Consider the following 25,224-nt stretch of genomic DNA (forward strand, 5'->3'; position numbering starts at 1 on the left):
TGCCTGGGAGGTGGTTGAAGCTCTGGGACAGTGGCCTGAGCATCCTTGGCTTGCCATGTCCCTTATGGTCCCCAGGACCATTTCCTTGGCTGAACGCCTTCAGCTGACTGAGCGACTCCAGGATCCTTGGAGTCCTTCCATGACCTATGACCGGTTCCTCCTCTCGTTCTGCAGTTTCTTCCAGTTGTCCAAGAGGGGCAGATGAATCTTCATTGTGGCCAATCCTATAACCTAAAGAGGTAGACTCCTGGCCTAGATCACCACAATACATGTTATGGGATGGCTTCTGTGATGACATCCAGGTTCTTGGTGTTTCAGACAAGGAATTAAATGAAACATGCAATTAATGTGAGAAAAAGGTAATTAATTAAGTAAGAGTAAAAGTACATTCCTGAGAAGTAGGAGCAGGCCTGCATAGACAGAGAAAGAGTGACTCAAAAGGCTGCACAATTTGAATTTTAAGGTCAGTAATTAAGAGAGAGCGATCATCTGTCTGGAAATGGTTTATCTGCTTGTGGCTATGAAGACACGATGAAGGGACCATCTCTCCATCCCCTCACCCCCTGGTGGCAGCATTCCCAAATTGCAATCAAAGTAGTTTGGAGACAGCAAGCAGGAGTTGGCAAACCAAGGCAGGCAAATGCAACTCCTTACCTGTTTTTGTAGATAAAGTTTTATTGGAACAAAGCTACTCTCGTTACTTTAGCTACTGTCTATAGCTCCTTCCACACTACAGAAGCAGAATCGAGTGCCTATGATAGACTGTGGCCACAAAGCCTAAAATACCTGCTACCTGCCTTGAACCTACACAACTTGAATCTAGTTTTTAAAGTGAAGTGTCTTTTTCTTAATGCAAGAAAAAAACTGAATTCAAAATTTACAAAGTTTTGAATTAGTAAATGGTGTGAAGGTTAAGGCAGCTGGATCCCACATGGCCAATCTCACCAGTTTGAGTCCTAGACCTGGCAGCTTAAAAAAAATCATGCCAAGCATGTGTGTGTGCATGCCCAAGATCCCAGGAGAACACTGGAGGAGAAGGGATCATGGTGTGGCCATCCCCCCAAGGGGGTGATTTCTTACTTGCCCTCTCTCTGTCTCTCTCTCTTCCTCTCCAGCAAGTGCATGTACCCAAGAACAAACTGGAAAAAAATTTACAAAATTTTTTTTATCCCTAAACATCCTTTAAAATTTTCTTTTTTCCAAACAGAGATAAATGTACTGGTTTTATTTCTTAAATTCTCCTTTATAATTTGTTGTTATTTCTCTAAAGCAAGAATCAAGAAACTACAGCCAGAATGCCAAGTCTAACCATCCACCTGTTTTTTACAGACTTGAAGCTAAGAATGGTTTCTACATTTTAGAATCATTGCATTTTAAATGGTACAAAAGTACCAACAAAATATGTAGGTATTCAGTTTTGCCAATTTTGGGTCAACTTGACCTAGAGTGCAAAATATACATTAACTGGCCCATTGGGGAAAAGTCTGTAGACCTCTGACCAGAAAGCCTTAGTCATAATCATTGGAAAAACTGTCCGAATTAGAAAAATCTGAATTAAAAAAAATTTTTTTTTAGGTTTTTGTCATAGGGCACATACACAGAAAGAAAGAGGAAGAGGGAAAATGAGAAATCATCCCCCAGAAGGTATAACCACACCACAATTCCTTCTCCTCTTGAGATTTTGGGCACACATCACACATGCACATGTGCCCAGCATGCTTTCCAAGCTGCCAGATCCGGGACTTGAACCATGGTCAGCCATGTAGGAGTCCAGTGCCTTAACCTCTGTGCCACCTGCTGACCCTGGGGAAATCTGAATTTGCTAATGTTGTTATAGAAGTATATTTGGGAAACATATGGTCCAGAGGTAAATGTTGCCAGCATGTTTGGCTCATGGAAGGAAAGTGGTCATTCATACTGGGTGTGGCAGTTGCCTTGGTGGCCATTTAATCCTAGTTGCTCAGAGTGAAATGTAGGAGTCTTGTCAGTGATCAGAAAGAGAAGAACTTCCTTGGCTGTGAAGCGTGGGCTAGAGGTGCAACTCCTAGGCTTGCTGTATTCATTTTGTTTTTATCAGGACCTGATTACACATGGATCTGAGGGAAGAACAGAGTTGAGAAAATGGCAGAAAGATGCCCTGATCACACCACGCCTACATCTCACCCTACCTATCCACTTCAGGGTTATACGAGCTAGTAAATTCTATTTATTCTTTAAGTCTACTACGTGAAGTTTGTTTGGGTTTTGTTCTTTTTTTTTTTTTTTTTTTTTTTTTTTTTTGAGAGATTTTCACTGTAGGGCGCGTGCGCTCACCAGACAGAGAGAGACATAGAGACAGAAAGCGAGAAATCACCCCTCAGGGGGGATGGTCACGCCGCAATCCCTTCTCCTCCATTTTCCTCTCGGGATCTTGGGCATGCACGTACACGTGCCCGGCATGAGTTTTAAGCCACCGGGTCCGGGACACAAACCACAGTCGACTACGTGGGAATCCAGCGACATAGCCATTACGCTAACTGCTGGTTCCCTGGGTTTTGTTCTTGTTTTTGGTAAGTTAAGATGTGCTAGCAAATAAAACGGTATCATTCTGCCTCTAAGAAGAATTTCACAGAAGATCTTTAAGGAATAATTTTTGGAATTGTTTTATTTTTTGTGCATCAAAATCATTGTAAAAATTCAATTATGGTCTTTAATAACATGAAACAGGAAGCTGAGGAGAACAATTATACTGGATGACTGAATCAAGATCTAAAAACATCTGATAGGCAGGAGCTCTTTGCCAAGTACAACACTGTGAAATTTAATAAGAATGAGTAAAGGTCCAATGTGGATAGAGAAAATCTGCCTTAGCCGCACACATAAGAAAAGCTAAGACTAACCAGCACTGTGAGGTGGCTGCCGAAACTACTAACGTCATTTTAGACTTCATTATTCAGGACATCCCTCGATTGCTCCTCAGGCCGTACATTTAGCTCACTGCTGGTCTGGACTTTAAAAGGGATCCAGACAAACTGACAGTCCCTCAGAGTAACTGGATAGGCTGGCAGAGATTTGAAACTGTGTTATCTGAGGACCCATGGAAGGGACTGGACGAGTTTGTTAATGGCATCAGTGATGACAATAGCAGTAACAGTGAACATTTACTGAATACTCAGGATGGGGCCTAAGCAATTACACACAGTATCACTCCATCTTCATAACAGTTTTATGTTGGTGAGTACTATTTTTATTATTATTGTTTTTTAGATTTCTGCCATTGGGCATGTGCACTTGCTGGAGAGAAAAGAGAGGGAAAGTAAGAAATCGCCCCCCGGGGAGGCTGACCATACCACCATCCCTTCTCCTTTATTCTCCTCTTGGGATTTTGGGCATGCATGCACATACCCCTGGCATGATTCTTAAGCTGCTGGGTCGGTCCAAGACTTGAACCATGTGGGTTCCAGCACCTTAACCTCCACAACACCTACTGGGAATGATTATTTAGCACTTTCTCATATACAGATGAGGAAACCAAAGCCTAGGTCAAAAAGCTTAGCAGAGGTCACAACTGGTAGAGCTGCGGGGTTAAACGGTCAATGATGACTTCACATGGTGAACGTACTATCTTTAAATAAGTGAAGTGTTGTCAAGGGGAGGAAGCATAAAAATGTGTTTCATGTGGTTCCAGTGAGTAGAACCAAGACCCATGAGTGAGTAGAAGCTGCAGGGAGACGGATTTCTGTGAATACGTAGGCCATCTAATCTTCCTCTGTACTGAAGAGATGCTCTTTTTCTTGCCCGTCTTGCCCATCCACTGTTGGTGTGGGACCTTGGCTGCACTGCTCCGCGAAAACCCTGGTAAGCTTACCATGGCCAGACTGGATGGTTCTTCCTCAGCCTTCATTTTCTGTGACTTGTTAATCGTGACTTCTCTCTCAGTGTGCTTGGACAGCATGATGGCATGTTGTTTCTCTCCTTCCTTTGGACTACTTTTCCTATGCTTTAACCGGTAAATGTCTGACAAGGCCTTGTCCCAAATCTCCTGTCTTTGAGGCACTAATCTGAGGACTTTGGGCCCTGTGGATCACTTTGATGTTGAAAGGAGCCCTTTTTCTGATTTCCACATCTCCTTTGCAGGTGTTCCGTTTTTCACCCGAAACTCAATATGGCAAGACCAGACTAGCTTTCCCCTCAGACAGTTCTCCTTAACCTCTCTGTTTCTGTTGATGGCAATGCTGCTGTTCTAGTCCTGAAGATCTACATTCTCTTCTTTCTCCTGTTGATTTGGAATCAACCACCCAATCCAATCAACTTTTTGTTTAAAGGATCTATTGAATTTTTTCCTTCTTTTCCAGTGCCACTGTGACCCTCGAAAGATTAGTCCTTGATATTTCTCTCCGTATCTCCTAATACTCTTGTCATTGTATAACTCCACATTCCATCAGTTCCTTGTATAAGAACCTTATTGCCCATCAAAGGATCCATTTACTCAATCCAGAGTTTCACACAGCTGTTTCCAGTGCTCCCTCCAACAAACCTCCTATTACTTATGGTGGTGGCCCTGTGTAATTGTCTCTGGGCCCAAATAATCAGGCTTTTCATGCCTCTCTTTACCTTCATCATGCTTCTTCCCTTCTGGGAGTAGTGTGCCATTTGCTAGTTCAGCTTTATTTTTCTAGGCCTGCCTTGTGGTCTGGTTCTCTACTCACTGAGCGTTTCCTTCTCAGCATTCCTCTAGTTCTTATTACTTGCTGAGGTTCACATTCAAGCATTGAGAAATTCTACTAATACTTTTCTACTTAAAAAAAAAAAAAAAGGCAGTTTCTTAGCTCCTCGAAGTTTCACCAGAGCAACTCGTTATGTGATCTTTATCTCAAAAACATTCAGCTCTAGCTTTGCGCAGTGGCAGTATCGTAGCCAATGAGGTTTATCCGAGGCGCAATTATTGCTAATTGAAAAACATTCAGCTCTGGATTGCTCAGATAGATGCTTGCTGGCTTAGAAAGAGAAGAAGAATATTGACAATGTATGAAGTTCTTCCAGTGTGCTTATCACTGTACTCAGTAGAGGCTTTGTCCTGTTTTAAGATAAGGAAACCAAAGCCAAGTAACTTGCCTAAGGTCACAAAGCTCACGAAAGTGAGACTCAGGATTTGAACCCAAGCAGTTTAGGTCCAGGAGCCTGCATGCTCAACCACACCCTGATGATCATGTAGAGCAGTAGTTAATCCCAATCCTGTGATCTTCCTGAGAACTGGTAGGACCAAGCTCTGCCAATCTTTGTTATATACTGAATAGTAAGAACACTTCTCCCCCCCCCCGCCCCCTTTTCTCTTCTCCTAGTGGTGATACACAAATGTACTATTATTTATGGAGGCAGCTTCATCAGTGCCATGACTTCAAGGGCAGTAGGCCAATGACTCTGGAAGGTCCTTAGTTGAAAACCATCTTGCTCTATAGCATTAGTTGCTTAGAACAGTTGTTTATATTGAAAGTAAGACAGCCTCTATTGCTCTCAAACTCTCTTAATCTCTAGGAGCAATGAATATGGGAACTTCTGTGGCCTCACACCCTGTGTGACTTCTAGTATTTTACCTCTTCAGAGGGTTGATTCCCTTTATTTCTGCCTCATCTGAGATGATCCTCTCCCTATGTTCTTTTTTGATTGGTTTGGGGTAGGGTATCGTGTTAGGAGATATATGTTTTTTTTATTGTGTGTAAACATAAAGCAAATTACTTCTGAGTATTAATTAGACTTTTTTTTTTTTTCTTTTTGGAGAGGTTTTTGCTATAGGGTGCATGCGCTCTCTAGAAAGACAGAGAGATACAGACAGAAAGTGAAAAATCCATATCCCCCCCAGGGGGGATGGCCATGCTGCAATCCCTTCCCCTCCATTCTCCTCTTGGGATCTTGGGCACGCATGCACATGTGCCCAGCATGAGTTTAAGCCACTGGGTCCAGGACTCGAACCGTGGTCAACTACATGAGAGTCCAGCGACACAGCCATTATGCCAACTGCTGGTCCTGAGACTTTTTTTTTAAATTACTTTCTTTTATTTATTATTTTATAATAAAAAGTGTTAAATCAAGTATTTTAAAAGGGACGTGTGTATGGAAGAAAAGGAGGATCTAATCTTCACTCAGCAATAAAGGCTCAGAGCCACAAGACAGCTTGCTGAACCTCCACTGGGGATCTCACTATGCAGGAAATAGGGGCAGTGGACATATGTATGTACGTTCATGGGACCATGCCACATGCACATGCATTCTTCATGATTTTGGGACATATATTTTATGGACAGAAATACGTTGTAAAACTTATACTCTTGTTCTCAGTGTTTTTTTAATCTTGAAATTTTTTTACAGCTATTTAAAAGTAAGTATTTTTACGTATTAGTTGAAGAGAAGTTGTACTCTTTAGACATGGTCTCTATTTTAAAATAAAAACCTGAGACTATAATCCTGCTGTTGGTCGCCCCCCCGACTCTTTGCTTCAGAATATAAAATATCTGTTATCTGAAGACTGCCCGAATTGACCTTCAATTTTTAAACATTGAAAATATTTGTTAGAATGAAATGTTTCCAGAAAATATTAATATTAATTTTTTAAATGTGTGACTTTTCAAATGATGAAACCTGAGTTCCAGATCTGCCTGCCATGGGGCCTTAAGCACATCTGGCCAGTTGGGCCACTTTCTTATCCATGGAAAGAATGGGAGCTCTCCCAGCTCCCGGAGGTGAGGCCTTGGTGGTTGAAGTGTACCAGGGTTCTTTCTTATTGTAACAGTGACCTCTTGTGGTGTACATCTTCAGTTCTTCTATTTTTTGTGCAAAGTAAAGTTTGGATTGTTTTTGTTATCGTCATTCTTTCTAGTACGTATATTTCAGATTGTTCAGCAAATATGACTTGTATTTCAGTGGTAAATCTTAGTGGAAATTAAAGGTAGATTAAAACAGGGCATAGAGCCCCAAACCCATCCTATCAGCAATTCTCTGTGGCTACTTCATAACCGGTATATTACAGACCCTTGACATTTGCAAAAGAAAAACGCTTTGCTGTTGGTGTCAAGTGATTAGTGTATTCCTCTTCCTTCTAGGGACCAGGGGAAGAGGCGTGCAAGGGCCTCATCCTGCCCCACCAGCTCAGACCTCAGCAGACCGCAAACCAAAACAGGTGAGGCACTTGCGTTCTCCAGAGTCCTCACAGCCCTTCACTTGCAGAGTCTTCATTTGGAGGAAAAGCGTTTGCCCTGAAGATGTTTGAAAACTCAGAAACTTTATCCAACCTGGCCACAGATCAACATTTATCATCATAAGTTTCCATTCTTTTCACAACAGTTATCATTCTCACGGTTGCTGAGCTGTAATGCCTCAAACAGCTACTAGATTACAGACTTAATGATTTTCCAGAAATTTTATAAAATCATTTGGAAAGTTGGAAAGCTTGATATCAATGTAGTTTTGGGGTTCAAAACTTGAGTTCAAAATCATTGCTCACTCAAAGAATTTCCCACCCTCCAAATTAGCTTTCATTAGCCTAATTACCAAAAACAACAAGAAAGGCAATTTTAAATATTCTTCTTTTTTTTTTTTGGAGAGGTTTTTGCTATAAGGTACGTGCTCTCGCCAGAAAGACAGAGAGAGACAGAGAGACAGAAAGCAAGAAATCATCCCCCGGGGGGATGGCCATGCCGCAATCCTTTCTCCTTCATTCTCCTCTCGGGATTTTGGGCAGTCATGCACACGCGCCCAGTGTGAGTTTAAGCCACCGGGTCTAGGACTCGAACCGCAGTTGGCTACCTGGGAGTTCAGTGACATAGCCATTACGCTAAATGCTGGTCCCCAATTTTAAATATTCTTTATCCCACTGTACATTACTTTTATTTTGTGTGTGAACACACAGAAGCTAACTGGCAAATTTTTAGGTCATATTTAAAAATCATACCAGGATTGACTTTTCTGAAGTCTTAATAAATAGCTTATGGTGAGAAGTACTACATTCAGGTCTTACCAGAAATATTTTACTACTTGTTTCCTTTGCAGGTACTCTGTCTTCAAATGATTTAAGTCTACCAAAAAATATACTGCATGTAAAGATGTATTACAATCTCAATGCCAGTAAAATAAATCTTGCTTCACTCTTTGCCTGCTACAAGAGTTTGGTGCTGGTTACAGACATTTGAGTCCTTGACGTCTATTTCACTATGTACGAGAGCCATATGTAATGTACTGTGACACAGGAGCTTCCTGTCCCTTGGTCTTTTAACTAAGAGAAATGTCAACTGACTTCTAAAAAAAAAAAAAAAACCATTGCTCACTTAGATAAAACTGTATTTACCTATATTAATGGTTAATGTATTTACCTAATTAATGGAATATGGCAGAAAAATGAACTAATCTACTCATTTATAATGCTGAGTGCAATGGGTACAAATATAATGTTAGATCCAAAGAAAAAACATCAGTTGCAAGAACAATGACATCTAGTGTTTATGGGTACAGATCTATGTAGTAAACATGTAAAGTCAAGCTTGTTAACAGTAACCCCCTGATTTAGAATGGTGGTAACCCCTAGAGGAAGGGGGGCAATAGGTGAGGGGATGCACACAGAGACCTCAACTATATCTGTCATCTTTTCTTCTTTTCTTTTCTTTTCTTTTCTTTTCTTTTCTTTTCTTTTCTTTTCTTTTCTTTTCTTTTCTTTTCTTTTCTTTTCTTTTCTTTTCTTCCTTCCTTCCTTCCTTCCTTTCTTTTTGCTGTTAACCTGTGATCTTTTTTTATTATCGTCATAATCTTATTTATATAACATTGAATCACATGTAACTTTCCGGTGTATTACATTTCTTTTTCCAGAAGGAACACCATGCATATCAGTCAATACAGAGACATTAAAATCCCCATTTTATCATCCAATAGCTTTCCATTATTTTTCCCAATCATCATTATTATTATTCCAAGTTTCTAAGCTGTCAATCACTACTTCTCATTTCACTTGTAAAAAAAAAACTTTACCCAACATGAGATACTTCTCTCATGTTTTATTTCTTTAAAATAAGGGAGAGAATTGGGGCCAGCAGGTGGTGTGGTGGTTAAGGTGCTGGACTCCCACATGACCTTCCATGGTTCAAGTCCCAGACCTGGTGGCTTGAAAATCACACCGGGCATGTATACATGTGTGCCCAAAATTACAGGAGGAGAGTGGAGATGGGATTGCAGCGTGAATTATCCCCTGGGGGGTAATTTCTCAGTTTCCCTCTAACTGGCTCTCTCTGTCTCTCTCCAGCAAGTATACAAGAACCTAAAAAAGGGGGGAGGGGGAGTTAGGAGAGGATAAACATTTGGCAAAGTGCTAATATTTGACCCAACTAGTTTTGGACATATTGGTGCTTGTTATATTCTTTTTGTGAAATTTTATAACACCAAACTAATATTAGATTTAAAAAGTATTATCTTTAAAATGAGTTGACTTTGGTAACCAATGAAGATTTCTATTCTACTGAGGAAAATCTTAGATATACTGATTTCCAAGTCAGTATTGTTGCTAAGGGTTTTACATTTATATGCTAAAAACATCAGCCAATCCAAACCTTGTGTCAGGTTTTTGTGTCCAGAACTCAAAGCTGTGGTTAACAACTATAACCACTGAGACAGCAAAACCTTCAAAAATATGCTGAATTTTTTGCTTGACTTACCCAATTTCCTGTTGAATCATATTTTTTATATTTAGCAAACTATGAATCTAGAAGAAAATGTTTTCTAAAATATTAGGCTGCTGTCTAAGACTTAGACAAACTTTGTATGTGTGTGTGTGTGTGTGTGTGTGTGTGTGTGTCTGTGTTAAAAGCAATCACATAATTCTACACTTCAATTTCTAGAGTAGCTCAGGGGTCTTGTGTAAAATACAGCTCGGGGGAGTCTCAGTGGGTGGAGAGAGGTGAAGAGGCTGTGGTCAGACACCACAGCACACACAGGGATTCCCGAGAGAAGGATGGAAGGAAACCCTTACACCACAGTGTCTGGCTGATTTCTGTTCTGGAAGGAAACAACCTCAGAAACGGCCAGAAAGGCTCGGAGTTAAATGAACTGTTCTGTGAGTTCTGGCTCCCTCCTATAAGTCAGCTCTTCCTGGGGCGAACTCGCTATTGATTTCGCTTGCTCTTAAGAAACAGGTTGATGGCCACGGTGACTCGTAGAGCTATCGTATTAAACAGCACAGTGCACAGAAAGTAAAAATGCTGATTTGAGCTTTCTGGGCTTGAAGTTTATGTTTTAGAAAATGTAAGTGTGTCATAAATATGTGTTGATTAAATTGCTTATTGGATTTACCATGTTCTAGCTTTTCATTTGCCTTGATCAACGCTGATTTTTTTTTTCAAATACTTTGGACTCTGAACAAGTTAGTTATTTGGGAATAAGAATAACTGTGTGTGTATATTTATGTGTGTGTTGTTTTTGTGGTGGGGGGTTGTTTTATTTAGATAGGGTGTCACTGTGTCCTGATCCTCTTGCCACAGTGATCTGAGTAGCTTAGACTACAGGTGTGTGCCACTGCGCCCAGCTTCGTAGGGTGGGCCAGGTGCAGGCCTCCCACGTGGCTCAGTGCTGAGCAACGACCAGTGTGGCTATCCTGGCTGGGCGGAGCAACTGTGTTTTTAATACTGCTTGAATATTTACCTTTAGAATTCATATTTATAATTTATCGATGTTAAGGCAGACTCATACTAATCCAAAATGTTGAAGTAGTGGTCTGTAACCCTTTATCTGCAGTTCTGAAATCCGGAAAGCTCTGACATTGAAAAATTTTTGGAACTCATTTAATGGCATGGGCTCATGGGCGGCCAGTCAGTGTCTGTTTCCACAGTGTGAGCATTCACACATTTTGCTCCAGAGTACTGCTCCAGAGGCCCTCCTGCTGTGGTGTATAACACATTGTAGCACCTATGCCCTTCTAAAATCCAACATTTCTGAATTCCCAAACCATTCATGGCCCCAAGGTTTCAGATAAGAGGTGGGGATGGAGGAATGGAGACTGATTTTTCTCCTGAAGACAGTTCAGCGTTGTGCTTTATGGGGAGGCTTGATACAGGTTAGATAGGTTATTTGGAACCTTAATATTAAGATTATTGATGGGGCTGGCTGGTGACATGGTGCTTAAGGGTGCTGGACTCCCACATGGCTGACCATGGTTTGAGTCCCAGACCTAGCAGTTTGCTTTCTCACTTTCTCTCTCTCTCACTCTCTTGCTCTCTAAATAAATAAATTAAATAAATAATTCTTAAAAAATAAAAGACTATCAATAGCACTTGAACTGTTTACTTTTGAAAGTGTGAGAGAGACCTGGGAACCAAACCCCAGACCTTTCCATATGACTGGAGCATCGTGCCCTACCGCCCGCATCACTGCAGCTGGGGTACTGAAGTGCTCTTTGATGTCTCATATGTAATGGCCTCTCTTGTATTAGGAAGGTTTGAGAAAAGGCAAGCCTAGATTGTTGCAACTACAAGTGGCCGTTTCTGGCATGCAGTGCAGTGGGGAAGGCCTGAGGGTTGGGAGAGGTAGGTAAATTGTACCCTTCCCTGCCTCTCCTGGGACGTCAGCTCTGTGCTTGGAAAGTGTCTGCTGTGTGGTTTCTGACATCTCTGAGTTCAAATACATTTTTTTTTAATTTATTCATTCATTTATTTGATTTTCTTTCTTTTTTTTGGAGAGGTTTTTGCTATAGGGCACGTGTGCTCGCCAGACAGACAGAGAGAGACATAGAGACAGAAAGCGAGAAATCACCCCCCAGGGGGGATGGTCACGCCACAATCCCTTCTCCTCCATTCTCCTCTCGGGATCTTGGGCACGCACACACATGCGCCCGGAGTGAGTTTTAAGCCACTGAGTCTGGGACGTGAACCGCAGTCGATTACGTGGGAGTTCAGCGACATAGCCATTATGCTAACTGCTGGTTCCCTCATTTATTTCATTTTGACCAGAGAGAGACACAGAAAGAGAGAAAGTGAGAAAAAAAGCCACCAGGTCTAGGACTTGAACCGTGGTCGGCCATGTGTCCAGTGTCTTAACCACCACACCACCTGCTGGTCCCCCAAATGCATTTTTAAATACATTCCATTATGTGCTATCCTTGGATTTCTCAGCTATTTATACAAATAATTGAGCAGGGACTTTATTTGATTTCTGCTTGCAGAGAATTTCATTTTAACCCTGTTAACAAAATACGAATGTGACTGTTTACTAAGACATACACACACACACACACATTTAATATGCTTTGTATTCTTTTTTCTCTCAAGAATAATGCAAGTACATTAGAGGATTTGGTAACTACAGAAGAGCACATACAATAAATTAATAACCCATCATCTCAAAACTTAGAGATAGCCATTGTTAGCCATTCTATGGAGAAATGAAGCAACTTGCCCAAGGTTAACCAGCTAGTAGGTGGCAGAGCTGGGATTTAGACTCAGAAAGTGAGAAAGTGACTCTAAACCTGTGCTCTTAATGGGCCCCTCTGGTTAACTCATCCTTTTTTTTTTTTTAGTTAAAACCACCTGAAAATATATATGCCACATACTCTTTTTACTCTCTCTCTCTCTCTCTCTCCATCTCTATCACCTTCAGATAGCTCTTATCATATGATTTCTACCTGTGATTTTGTGGGGTTTTTTAGGGTTTTTGTTTGTTTGCCATAAGGCATGTGCACTCACCTGAAAGAGACAGAGACAATGAGAAGGAAAGTGAGAAGTTACCCCTCAGGCGGATGGCCACACTGCAATCCATTCTCATCTTTTCTTCCCCTGGGACTTTGGGCATGCAAGCACAGGCGCCTGGTGTGATTTTCAAGCTGCCAGGTCTGGGACTCAGACTGCAATCAACCACTGGGAGTCCAGTGCCCTAACTACCATGCCACCTACCGACTGCCTAGTTGAGGTACTTGTAGAGTTCAAGCACACCCACTGTGTGGATACTAAACTAGCATCCGGTCCACCCTAAGAGGACACAGACTCCCTTACCTGATGGAGACTAGGTGCCAAGTGAAGGGTTTTCGGGGTGGACTTCATTGAAGGGAAACTGGGGAGTCTGTCTCTCGCATTGCTCAGAAATGTCTGCACAGCACTCCCCACTCCAGCTACCAAGTCAGCACTGAGACCATGAGACACCACCTGTGGGAGACATAATCACGATTTGCAGTTTCTGTATGATTTACATTTCCTGCAGTCTTTCCGTGTGGTCTGCCAGGTTGCTGTGGGGTAGAAGCTCATAGAGGTCAAATGCAAGGGACGTGGACCTACATGACCTTAGATAACTACATACTCCTGGGTTCCACTTTCTTCTCCGACCAAAGGGAACAACTGGGGGGCCTCCCATCGTGTAGTTGCCTAAATTAAATACAAGCCTGCTGCACCCGGACTTCCGAAGTCCGTAAGCGATGGCAGAGAGCAGCACTCCCTACCGCCTGTACTCACAGTGTCTGCTGGGAGGCTGTGTGTTGCACTGCCCTGCTCTACTTCAGGCTGAGACAACCTATTTATTTAACCAGGGAGCTGAAATTCATATATATTGTGTGTCATTAGATACGTGGCACTGACACAGAGCTTTATCTGTATCGTGTCTAAATTCTCATAATCTTGAAGGCAGACATTTTAATCTCCATTTTACTCATGAGGAAACTGAGGCTCAGAGAGGATAAGGAACTAGATCTCAGTCACCCAGTATATCAATCATGAGGTAGCCCAGGCCTTTCCTCCTGCACCACATGAAGTCACTTGGTGTTGATGCCACTGGCCCCATAATTATTTTCTATAGAGAAAAAAGAAAGTCCTTCCAGGCCTTTCTTTCAAAAAATTTTCATTAAACACTTTCAAAATTCTTATTCTCCACATATCTGCAGTTATCTATTCTCTTGGGTTGTTGGGAAAGTCTTGATATATTTTTGCATAGAAAAATAGGGGCTGGCAGGTAGTGTGGTGGTTAAGGGCACTAGACTCCCACATGACTGACCGTGGTTCAAGTCCCGGACCTGGTGACTTGCTTTCTCACTTTCTCTCTGTCTCTGTCTCTGTCTCTTTCTGGCCAAATTAAAATAAGTAAATATGTAAGTAAAGTTAAATAAAAAGTAAATCATAAAAAAAGAGAAAAACAAAAATATGTCATGACTTTCCTGAAAACCTAATCCATTACAGAGGGACAAGTTTAAGCAAAAATTAACTCAGAATGACTTGCCTTACTGACAGTCATGAACATTTACAAGGGAACTCCAAAAAGTTTGTGGGAAAATGGAATAAAAGTACAGGTTTATTTTAGTGCAAAAATTTTTTTTAAATCCATGCATTTTCAGGAACTTTCAAAAGACTCCCTCATACAAAGCTTCATACTTTATGAAGTACCTCACTTGTGTTTTAAAGCTCTGATTTCTTTACATTATCTTATCTGAGTTTAATTTGGGGTGATTTCATTAGAAGATGTTAGAATTGGTCAGGTTGGGAGACAAGGTGTAATTTAATTCCATAGTTTCTCAATTTTGTTGATAAATAGTAAAGAATTTTGACTACTTTCTGTTACAGACTCTTTTTCATGACTCTTTTTCCCCTCTCTGGGTTTCCATTGTAGTCTCGAAAGCTGACCTGGAAAAAAAGGACACAGAAGCAGAAGCAGATGAAGTCTTTTGGACCACAAGGATCTTACCGATTTTGTATGAAATAGAAAAGGGTAAAACACAGTTTTTGTTTGCAATCAAAATTTTCTGTGGTTATTTATGTGTTCCCTACTGCCCTATTTTTAGTACACTTTGACTTTGTGAACATGGTCAGAAACAAACGCAGTCATCTATTTATCCAGTAACGTGTGTGTGAAATATTACACGTAAACCGAAGTTTTAGTGAGTAAAATTGTACTTTACATGCACCCAGAGAACCAACTTCTGAAATTCCCCCTTGTAATTCAAATTAATTATCACCTTCTCTGCTTGAGAAGGGTGGCTTTCCATAGTTGAGAAAGTGAAGTTCTAAATAGACATCAGGCCTCTGATACTGAGTCTCATGAACTGGCGTCCTTGACGGGTATGTGCGAGGTTTCCCTGATCCACTGTGTCTGTGTCCTCCTCTCCTAAGGCTAGGTACCTCTGTCAGGGAAGCCGCTCACAGCACAGGAGGAGTCTGGGATGTGCCCAGCTCTTGCACTTTGGACCGCCCCACTAATGAAGGCCCACAGTCAACAGGCCTCTGTAGGCACATGGGAAGCTTCTCAGGGAATGGCCCTCCCTGTTCCCACTCACTCCATCTTTGCAGCTTATTGGGGATTCCATTTCTGAAGCTGAAATAAGCTCCTCTGGAGTTGTGATTATAGCTCCAGGGCTAAGCCCAATGCCTGACGCACAGCACACAGTAGGTTCTCGCTAGAGCAAACACCCCTTCAAGTAGCAAACCAGCATGGTTGCCACAGGAAGATGCTCTAAGAGAGACAAGATAAATGAGTCCTGCCCAGCAACCAGACAGGGAAGACTTGCAAAAGACCTTCGCCCTGAGGGGTTCAGATGACCTTGCCCGTCCTCAGCAGCCTGCTGGCGTTTGACTGTATTATGGTTAATAGGGGAGCCCTGGACAGGGTTTCAGGGGCTGGTGCTGCTGCTACCTAAGCATGTGGCTGTGGGGAGTCTCCTAATCTGTGCACAGTATTGTCCTCACCTGCCAGACATGGAAGTGAATGAGACAAGTCGATCTCCGAAGTCCTCTACAGCTCAAAATCCTAAGCACATGGACCTCGATGGCTTTCTCCCCTTTAGAGTTGTCCATTTTCACTCTCATATTAGTGTGCCAAGTCAGCTTTGGACCCCTGTTTTAGGAGATGTGTAAAACTAGTGAGAAAAATGAGTCTGTGTAAGGATTAAAAAGAACATTCAACAGGGAGAAAGTCAGAATTGCGGAGGCCTATCTTGGAGGAGGTCTTTAGCCCGAGGATTTTAGAAGGACATTGAGGGCTCTGCTCACCATGACACCAACAGAACAATTTGTATTTAAAATGCAGATGCAGGCCAGCAGGCCGCATGGTGTCTAAGGTGCTGGACTCTCATGTGGCTGACTGCAGTTCGAGTCCCAGACCTGATGACTTGCTCTCTCACTTTTTCTCTCTCTCTCTAGTGAGCACACATGTCATGTAGCAAATTTCAAATACTACTACTAATAATAATAATAAATAATTCTTTAAAAAAATGTGGATGCATCTTTCTTCTCAGAAGGATTACTAAAGACAGGAGTGTAGTCTCCCCAGAAAACCTAAGAACAGGAAATGATGACCATGCTGTTACTTGACACCCTTGTAATTCTATATTGTTTTCCTTTTCAAAAAAAACAAAAGCCAAAAACTGGGGCCAGCAGATGGTGTAATGGTTATGTCACTGGACTCCCAAATAGTCCACTGTAGTTCAAGTCTCCGACCTGGTGGCTTGAAATTCATGCTGAGTGTGTGTACATGCATGCCCAAAATCTTGAGAGGAGAATGGAGGAGAAGGGATTGCAGTGTGACCATCCCCCCGGAGGGTGATTTCTCACTTTCTATCTCTCTGTCTCTCTGGCGAGCACAAGCACCCTATAGCAAAAAGCTCTCTCTTAAAAATAAAAACAACCTTTTTCTTTTGTTATAATGTCAGACTTATAGAAAAGGTGTGAGAGTAATACCAAGAAAAAATCCCTTGTTCTCCTCACCTAGATTTCCCAATGTTAATATTTTACCACTTTAGCTTTGCACTCTGGCCCTCCTTTTTTGTCTCCCTCCCTCCTTCTTTTGCTATCCCTGCCTACACACACACACACACACACACACACTTTTTTTCCTTTTTGAGCCTTTTGAGAATAAGTTGCCAACACGATGTTCCATATCCTTCCATGTATTTTTAGAAACAAAAGCATGCTCTTACGTATCTGGAAATTACCATACAATACTGTACAGATTTTACTCATATCTTGCCAGTTGTCACCGTAGTCCCTTTTATAGAAAGAGAAAACCCTGCATTACAAATTCCAGTTATTCATCACCTCTCTTTCATGATCTTGATGTATTTGAGGAGCACAGGCCATCTATCTCCAGGTTGCCCCGCACGCTGGATCTGTCTGCTGTGTTTTCTCTTGATGAGATCCACGCTGGGCATCTGGTGCACGCATATTACCTCGCTGATGCTGCGTCCTTCTCAGTGTCTCGGTCAAGAGGCTCATGATGCTGATCCGTTCCATTGCTGGTGGTGCCAACTTTGATCCGCTCCATAAGGCAGTGTCTGCCAGGTCTTCCACTGGAAAGCTGCTGTTTTTCTTTTTGTAATTAATAAATATCTTGAGGGAAGAAGTCACTTTGAGATTATATTACTCTCTACTACTTCAGACTTTTATGCACTAGAGTTAGCCCCTGAAGAATCTTTTTTTTTTTTTTTAGAGGTTTTTGCTATAGGGCACGTGCGCTCGCCAGACAGACAGAGAGAGACAGAGAGACAGAAAGCGAGAAATTACCCTCCAGGGGGGATGGCCACGCCGCAATCCCTTCTCCTCCATTCTCCTCTCGGGATCTTGGGCACACACACACGTGCCGGCATTAGTTTAAGCCATTGGGTCTGGGACTTGAACCGCGGTCAGCTACATGGGAGTCCAGCGACATAGCCATTACGCTAACTGCTGGTCCCACCCCTGAAGAATTTTGATAGCTCTTCAATTCAGATTGTCTTTTGAAGCTATATAGCATTTATAGCAAACAAATTGGCATGTAATCGGTTAATTTGATCAGTAGTTTAAGATTTCACCCTTGAATCTTCCTTTTTATTAAGCTAAGACAACTACTGTGGAGTAGAACTCATCAGGCTGAAGAGTCTGTGAAGGGAAGTGTTAGAAAAATACCTTGAGGAGCACCCACTGCCAAGGAGTGGCCCGGGGCCTGGACGTGGGTTTATAAGGAGACTGCCCGTCACAGAAGAATAAAACAAAAAAAACAAAAGTGGCGCATACAATAGAATGCAGGTCTTCCACTTTATTTAGAGTTAGTCTAAGTCATTTCCCATCAGTTCATTTATTTAAGTGCATAACTGAAAGGCATTAAAGGTTATTTGGCTATTGAGGTTTAAAATTTTTTCTTAGATATTATTGTTGAAAAGAGCTAAAAATGGCCTGAGTCATTTCCTTCTGCAGGCACACACTTCCTCTCTGTGGGCTTCTAAGAGCACATTATGGTATTTATTTAAGATTGGTTTCCTACTTTTTAATTTTGTGATGGAATCTATCAGAGATAATGTTCAACAGAGTACCTTACACCTTGGATTCTTTGGGGTGCTACTGCTCTTCCTGGAGTGCCGATTGGTAGGGCTCCACTTTCAAAAATGACCTTACACAGATTCATAAAACCAAATGTTCTCAGTTTCTTGCTTTCTAACAAAATTCTTCTTATTCTCTTTTCTAATAGCCACCTCCAAATGGTAGTGTATTTGCTGACACCTTGCTTGAGCTGTGTTGTGTTATAGCCGTCTTCTCACAGATGGCAAGCATTGGTCTCATGTAAAAATATTGAACATATTTTCATCAACAAATATAGTTGGAAATGAATACGTAGGAGATTGTGATATAGATAGTACACTATTCTCACTGTTCTATGTGCTATGGATGCCAAGATATGAAGACATGGTTTATTTTCTAGAAAAAAAATTATTATTTATTTATTTCCATTTAATCATATATATATATATATATATCTTTACAGTGTACAACATTTCTTTTTCCGCCACAAATACCATGCATATCAGTCAAGACAAAGATATTACTATATACATTTTCATTAGCAAATAGATTCTCATTTTTTTGGTCAATTAAACAGACTTTTACTGTTTTAAAAATATGGAATGCTCCATGAAGACATGGTTTCTACTCACTGAGCATGATGTCTCTTTGAGGGCACCGGGCATGTAACACAACACACACATTTATATGTAAAAAATAAATGATCAGTACTAGGTTTGCTAAGTGTGGGCTAGTGCATCTCTCAGGGAGGAGCTAGAACATAACGTCTCACAGGACCAAAATCAGAAGCATCCCAGGTTAAGGAAAACATTCTAGGCCAGCATAACTCTGCTGAGAAGAACTGCAGGTGGAGACACTAGCGGTGGAACGCAGGTGGAGGCGGAGGGCATCTGGGATAAAAAGGAGGGCCCACGGAAGTAGCTGGCAAGTCCATTCTTTAGTACACTCTTTGCAAGACTAGATTCTAGATAAGTCCACTGGCTGGTTAGTGAGTAAGTCAGCACAGTAGGAGATGGATCAAAGAGATGAAAAAAAAAAAAATCAGGTTGATGGCAGTGATAAGAGAAGGGAAAGGATAAAATACAGTTCACGAATTTGAAGATGTCCAAGAAAATAATTACAGGGTTTTTACTTATACTGTTTGTGTTTGACACACTTGAAAACATGACTTAATTAGTAAGTGTTGCTTTACTTTCTTTGCTCTGACAGAAGAAAACATTGAAACGGTTTGTGCTGCTTGCACAAAACTTCATCACGCTTTAGAGGAAGGAAACATGCTTGGAAATAAATTTAAGAGAAGACGCGTTCTCCTGAAGACCCTATATAAACTAGTTGATGTTGGTTCAGACTTGCTCAACCTTAAGCTTGCAAAAATTATTCTAGCAGTAAGTTTGTCTTTCCTTTGGTCTAGTAGACTACAGCACCTAAAAGCTTCATTTAATGCTACATTTGTAAACATTACAAAGATGATTAGAAACCCAGTGTGTTTGCTTAGCATCTTGAAAAATATAAGGTAATAAACTGACATCTCAGAATAGATAGTACTAGAAAATATTGTCTAAGAATCAAAGGCTGAGTATATAGAAAATGTTCAGATAAATTCTTACATTTAGGACTGTGGGCCACTTGAATGACTCTTCTGAGATTGTTTTTCCTTCCCACCTGTGAAATGTGGGTGCACATAGTACTTTTATCATAGGATTGTGGGAAAAATAAGATGATGCCTATAAAGAGTCTGAAACGGAGGAAGCATGCAAAAAAAAAAAAAGGGGGGGGGACACCCAAACAAAAAGCCTCTTAAATTTGGGCTGTGATTAGGGTAAAGGAAAAGAAAAAAAATAACGATAGTCAAATACATTCCAAACAGTTGCTCAAGTAACTTAGCTAGAGATTATTATCAGACAGTGCAGGCTGTGGTTTCTACCTTCTGGTTTCTGCTGGAGCTCGATTTTGTCGTATGATTTAATAAGTAACTTTAACTAATTGGGGCCAGCAGCACAATGGCCAGGTGTTTTATGAACCATATGAAAGAGAAAAACGGCTGCATGTGGTCACCATGAGGAGCCAGTGGTCACAGAACTCCCAGAAGGTGTTAGAAGGAAAGGTCAGACACCAGATAAAAGTCTGTAGAAACTCTATCTGAGACAAAATGATATCATTGTTTGAGGTGAGCACTTTGTTGTCACAGCCACCAACAGTTGGAACCAGAAGATAAGCTACATTTATTATAGAATGTTCTAAGAGAGCCGCTAAAACAAATGAATGAAACTCTGTTTACCTGGTTTCATAAAAGTAAAAGCTCTATTTTAACACCCTGTAATTCATGTCATTTAAAATCTTAAAGTACACAGTGGAGGTAAGTGTTGGCATCCTCCCTAATAGTTCAGTAAGAGCTTCCACCACTTCTTATTTTAATAATGAAGTCTTTCATAAGACAGGATATTCTGACTATATATTCTATGTAATTGGGGTGGGGATGCTATATTTTTATTTAGCTGCCACTGTCTTTTTAAAAAATGTAATATGTGACTCAGAAAGTAGTACTTTTTTTTTTTTGAAATAGTGCTTTTACTGTATTTCATTCCTGGGCTCTGATGTGGTGTAGCTGCCCTGGGCAGAACCCAGGCTGCCAGCCACCCAAGGACTGATTGTCTTTTCTTCTCCATCTGGATCTAGACACTTTGTTCCATGCCATAGGGAAGGAAGGAAGGAAAGAGGGAAGGTATGAAAGAAGGCAGGCCACACATTTGTTCATGCTTTGCAGAGAAAATATTATCTTGGTTATCAATGATATTATTCAAATTAGTTGTATATATATTGCACAATTTAATTGTTTTATGGTAAAAGGCTAAGTGAACTGCCAGGTAGTAAGTACATTCTGAACTGAAAACCTCTCTGTGAAATTGCCTTGCTGAATCAGAGCGAGACTCTCTAGGCTAAACTCCAGAGTGCAATGTTGGCTAGATTGTGTCTTCTGACCTGCTACAGAACCACAAGGTTGGGAGGGACCTTTAAAGCCATCAAGCTCCAATTCTCATCTGCCTGCTGAATCTCCTATAACATCTCAGGCAAGAAACTGTGTAGCTTACACCTACGTGATAGGGTTCTATGTACATTTTTTAAAGATTACATCATAAGAACGGCTGAGGAAGAAAAATCAGCAAAAACTAAAGATATGTGGAACTAATAAGTTTTTAAAAAAGTATTTATTAAATTCTGTTCACTCATTTATTTATTTATTTTTAATTTGACAGAGAGAGAGGGGAAGTGAAAAAGCAAGCCACCAAGTTTGGGACTCCCAGGACTAGAACCCTGGTCAACCATGTGGGAGTACCCAGTGCCTTAACCACCACGCCACCTGCTGGTCCCCCCCTCTTTTTAAAAAATTATTTATTAAATTTTATTCATTCATTTATTTATTTTTCATTTGACAGAGAGAGGAACTAGTAAGTTTTTTTAAAACAACTTTTCTCCTTTCTGCCAATATATATTTTATTTATCAGTTGAATACTATAATTCAGGTATTTAAAATTGTTTATATTTAAAAACATTCAGTGAGGATGTTAACTGGTTTGATCTCTTGCGTTCTTCTATTACACAGAAGTTCGCAGGACAGTCATTTTTATTTGTTTGTTGGTTTATTGTTAGAGGTAGGATCTCGCTGTATTGCCCGGACTGGCCTCAAACTTGCGATCCTCCTACCTTAGCCTCCCAAATAGCTGGGATTATCGTCATGTGCCCCTGTGTCCAGCTAAATAGCCACTGTTACTTTAACCTTTGTGTCAAAAATTCTTGCAAAAATATATCAGTCTATATTAAGATTTTTTTAGAAGGTTACAAACATATACATGTGAATGCAGCTAGATTCTGGAGGGGAAAATAATCTAGCTCCCTATGCACAGAGAAGAAAACGAAATACCAATATGTTAACAGCAATCTTTTTTTTAATAATAATTTTTTAGATTTATTTATTTACTCATTCATTCATTCCTTTGTTTTAATTTGACCAGAGAGAGACAGAGAGAGAGAGAGAGGAAAATGAGAAAGCAAGCCACCAGGTCCAGTACTTGAACCGTGGTCGGCCATGTGGGAATGTCCAGCACCTTAATCACCACGTCACCTGCTGGTCCCCGTACGTCAACAACAATCTTACGCAGGGTTAGTATTATGAGTGATTTTTTAAGAAAAGAATTATTTTATTTAACTTTATTTATTTATTTACTTTTTTTTTTTTTTAATTTGACCAGAGAGTGACAGAGCAAGAAGAGAGAGAGAAAGAGAGAGAAAGTGAGAAAGCAAGCTGCCAGGTCCAGGGCTCGAACCAGTCGGCCATATGGGAGTCTAGCGCCCTTAACCACCATGCCACCTGCTGGCCCCTCTTATGAGTGATCTTTAAAATTCTCTTATTAGTCTTTAATTTGCCAAATTTGCTTTAAATAAAGTCAACTACTCTTTTTTGTGTCTGTGAGACAGGATCTCACTGTGTTGCCCAGGCTGATAATCCTCCTGCCCCAGGATCACAGGCCTGGACCACTGTGCCCTGGCTAAACTACTATTTTTAACATAGCAAGAAAACTGCCATGCCACCAGTACCTGCTCTGTGCCAGGGTCTCTTCTTGCAATTGAGAATATAAGTGAACAAAATAGCCCCTGCTTTCCCGGGCTGGCAGGGTAGCAGGGCAGATAGTCAACACAGACGTCAAGAGCCGAAGGAGACAGTGAGCCCTGGGGGAAGAAAATTAAGCAGAGTAGAGGGAATGGAGAGTGATGGGGGACTGTCCTTTTGTTTTGTTTTGTTTTGTTTTAGAGAGATTTTTGCTATAGGATGCATGTGCTTGTCAGAGAGACAGAGAGAGAAAGTGAGAAATCACCCCCCAGGGCAGATGGCCATGCCACAATCCCTTCTTCTCCACTCTCCTCTTGGGATTTTGGACATACACACATATGCCCGACGTGAGTTTCAAGCTACTAGGTCTGGGATCCAATCCGTGGCTGACCATGTGTGAGTTCAGCGCCTTAACTTCCATGCCACCTGCTGGCCTGGGGCTGTCCTTTTTTATATGCAGTAGACTACAGTCTTTGAATATAATTTAGTATTTTATTATTTTTTTCATTTCTTAAATTTTTAACTTTATAGTTATAAATAGAGAAGCTGTAGGAATTTGCTTTTAGTATAAACTGACTTTATAGCAGGCCTGGAAATTGTGGGTACCTTTTTTAATTCCTTTTTTTAATCCTCCTCCCACCCCAGCCAACTTTTTAAATGAAAACTCTGATACCAGTTTTTGTTGTTTTTTTTTTTTTTTCTGTGTCACTTTTCACATAATAAGACTTGATTGGAGGGAGCAGTCAGTGAGGTGGATTGTATCCATTCAGTTGTTCAACAAGTTTCATGAAGTATTGAAAACATGCTCCATACCACACATGAGAGAGCAGTAAATCATGGTTTCACCACAACCTGGCGAGAGATAATCACTGATAAAAACATATTCCCCAGTATTAGTAATGTTCTATATGTAGAAGGAGCTGCTACACAAGGCTGGGGTCACATGGAAGACCTGGGTTTGGGTGCCAGTCCAACCTAAGCATGTCATATGCCAGAGTCGTGTGCATCTGTCATCCAGGCTAACTGGAACGCTGGGGCAGAGGATCATAGTGGTGAGACCTTATCAAAATCCCTATTTCGGCACCAGCAGATGGCTCAGTGACTCCCACGTAGTCAACCACAGTTTGAGTTCTAGACCCAACAACTTAAAACTCACATCAGGTGTATGTGCATGCTTGCCCAAAAATCCCAAGAGGAGAATGGAGGAGAAAGGACTGCTGTGTGGCCATCCTCCCAAGGGGCGATTTCTCACTTTCTGTCTCTCTATTTGTCTCTCTCTCTGGCGAGTGCATGCACCCCATAGTAAAAAATCTCTCTCTCAAAAAAAAAAATTAAAAGCAAACTGTTTCTCTGTCTCCCTCCCTCCTCCTGCTCACTTTCCTGCACTCATTCTCTCGTTCACCCTCTCACACGAAGTTCCCATTTCTTTTCTCCCTCTGAGAACAGAAGGGATCTCGATTCTGCCATGTGTTAAAGTTTCTGAGGCTTCTACAACAGAGCTTTTCAGATTTGAATGTGCACATAAATCCCTGGGGCTCTCATTAAAGTGCAGATTCTACGGATAGTGTAATGGTTATGTCACTGGTCTCCCATGTAGTCGACTGCAGTTCAAGTCCCAGATCCAGAGGTTTAAAACTTATGCTGGGTGTATGTGCGTGCATGCCCAAGATCTCAGGAGGAGAAGAGATTGCAGTGTGGCCATATCCCCTGGGGGGTGATTTCTCACTTTCTGTCTCTCCAGTGAGTGCACACTATAGCAAAACTCTCTTTTAAAAAAATGCAGATTCGGATTCAATAGGGCAAGGCGGGGGCCTGAGAATCTGCATTTCTCTCCCATTCCCCAGGATGCCAAGATGGGTCTGTGATCTGAGTTCACACTCCTCAGTTGTAAATTGAAAATGACAACACCTAATTTGTGGATTGCTGTGAGACAGCATAGGTAGAGGGCCCAGTACAGGAGGGACACTCAATAGGCAGCACCACCCCACCACCCCACCCCGCCCGCACCCATCCCCAGCAGGGTGCGGCCCTGCCCATCCTGGTGTCTCCTCCACAACACAGTGAGCAGCACCCAACACTGCCAGTTCGCAGTGCCTGACACACAACAGGTGCTTGGTAAGACTCGTAGATGAAACCCAGGAAGAGTCCCTGCTCTCATGGTATACAGTGATTGGAAGTAAAAAATAAAATTAACAAAATAACAAAGAAAAAGAATCTTTAACAAATATGTCTGACAAAATTCTATTAATTTTTTTTAAAAAAAGAACTGACCGAGAACTCATTAATACTGTTAAAGCTAATGTCTGAGATCATTTTCAATAATAAAATAAGACCCATATGTTATCCTTTTCATGCAGATGTATTTATCTA

General features: G+C 41.2%; 1 protein-coding gene and 1 pseudogene across 1 annotated transcript in view; both read left to right on the top strand.

Annotated features, from left to right (window-relative positions):
* Positions 1 to 25,224, top strand: part of ARMC2 (armadillo repeat containing 2) — a 140,667-nt gene that overhangs the window by 45,038 nt on the left and 70,405 nt on the right. Inside the window, exons 6-8 of the mRNA XM_006156963.2 lie at positions 7,077 to 7,153; positions 14,593 to 14,691; positions 19,458 to 19,633. Of these exons, the coding sequence (XP_006157025.1) occupies positions 7,077 to 7,153; positions 14,593 to 14,691; positions 19,458 to 19,633 (352 nt within the window). The remainder of the gene's footprint in view (positions 1 to 7,076; positions 7,154 to 14,592; positions 14,692 to 19,457; positions 19,634 to 25,224) is intronic.
* Positions 4,871 to 5,047, top strand: LOC114009375 (uncharacterized; annotated as a pseudogene).

The sequence above is a fragment of the Tupaia chinensis genome, unplaced genomic scaffold (assembly GCF_000334495.1).
Source record: "Tupaia chinensis unplaced genomic scaffold, TupChi_1.0 Scaffold000527_1, whole genome shotgun sequence".
NCBI lineage: Eukaryota > Metazoa > Chordata > Mammalia > Scandentia > Tupaiidae > Tupaia > Tupaia belangeri.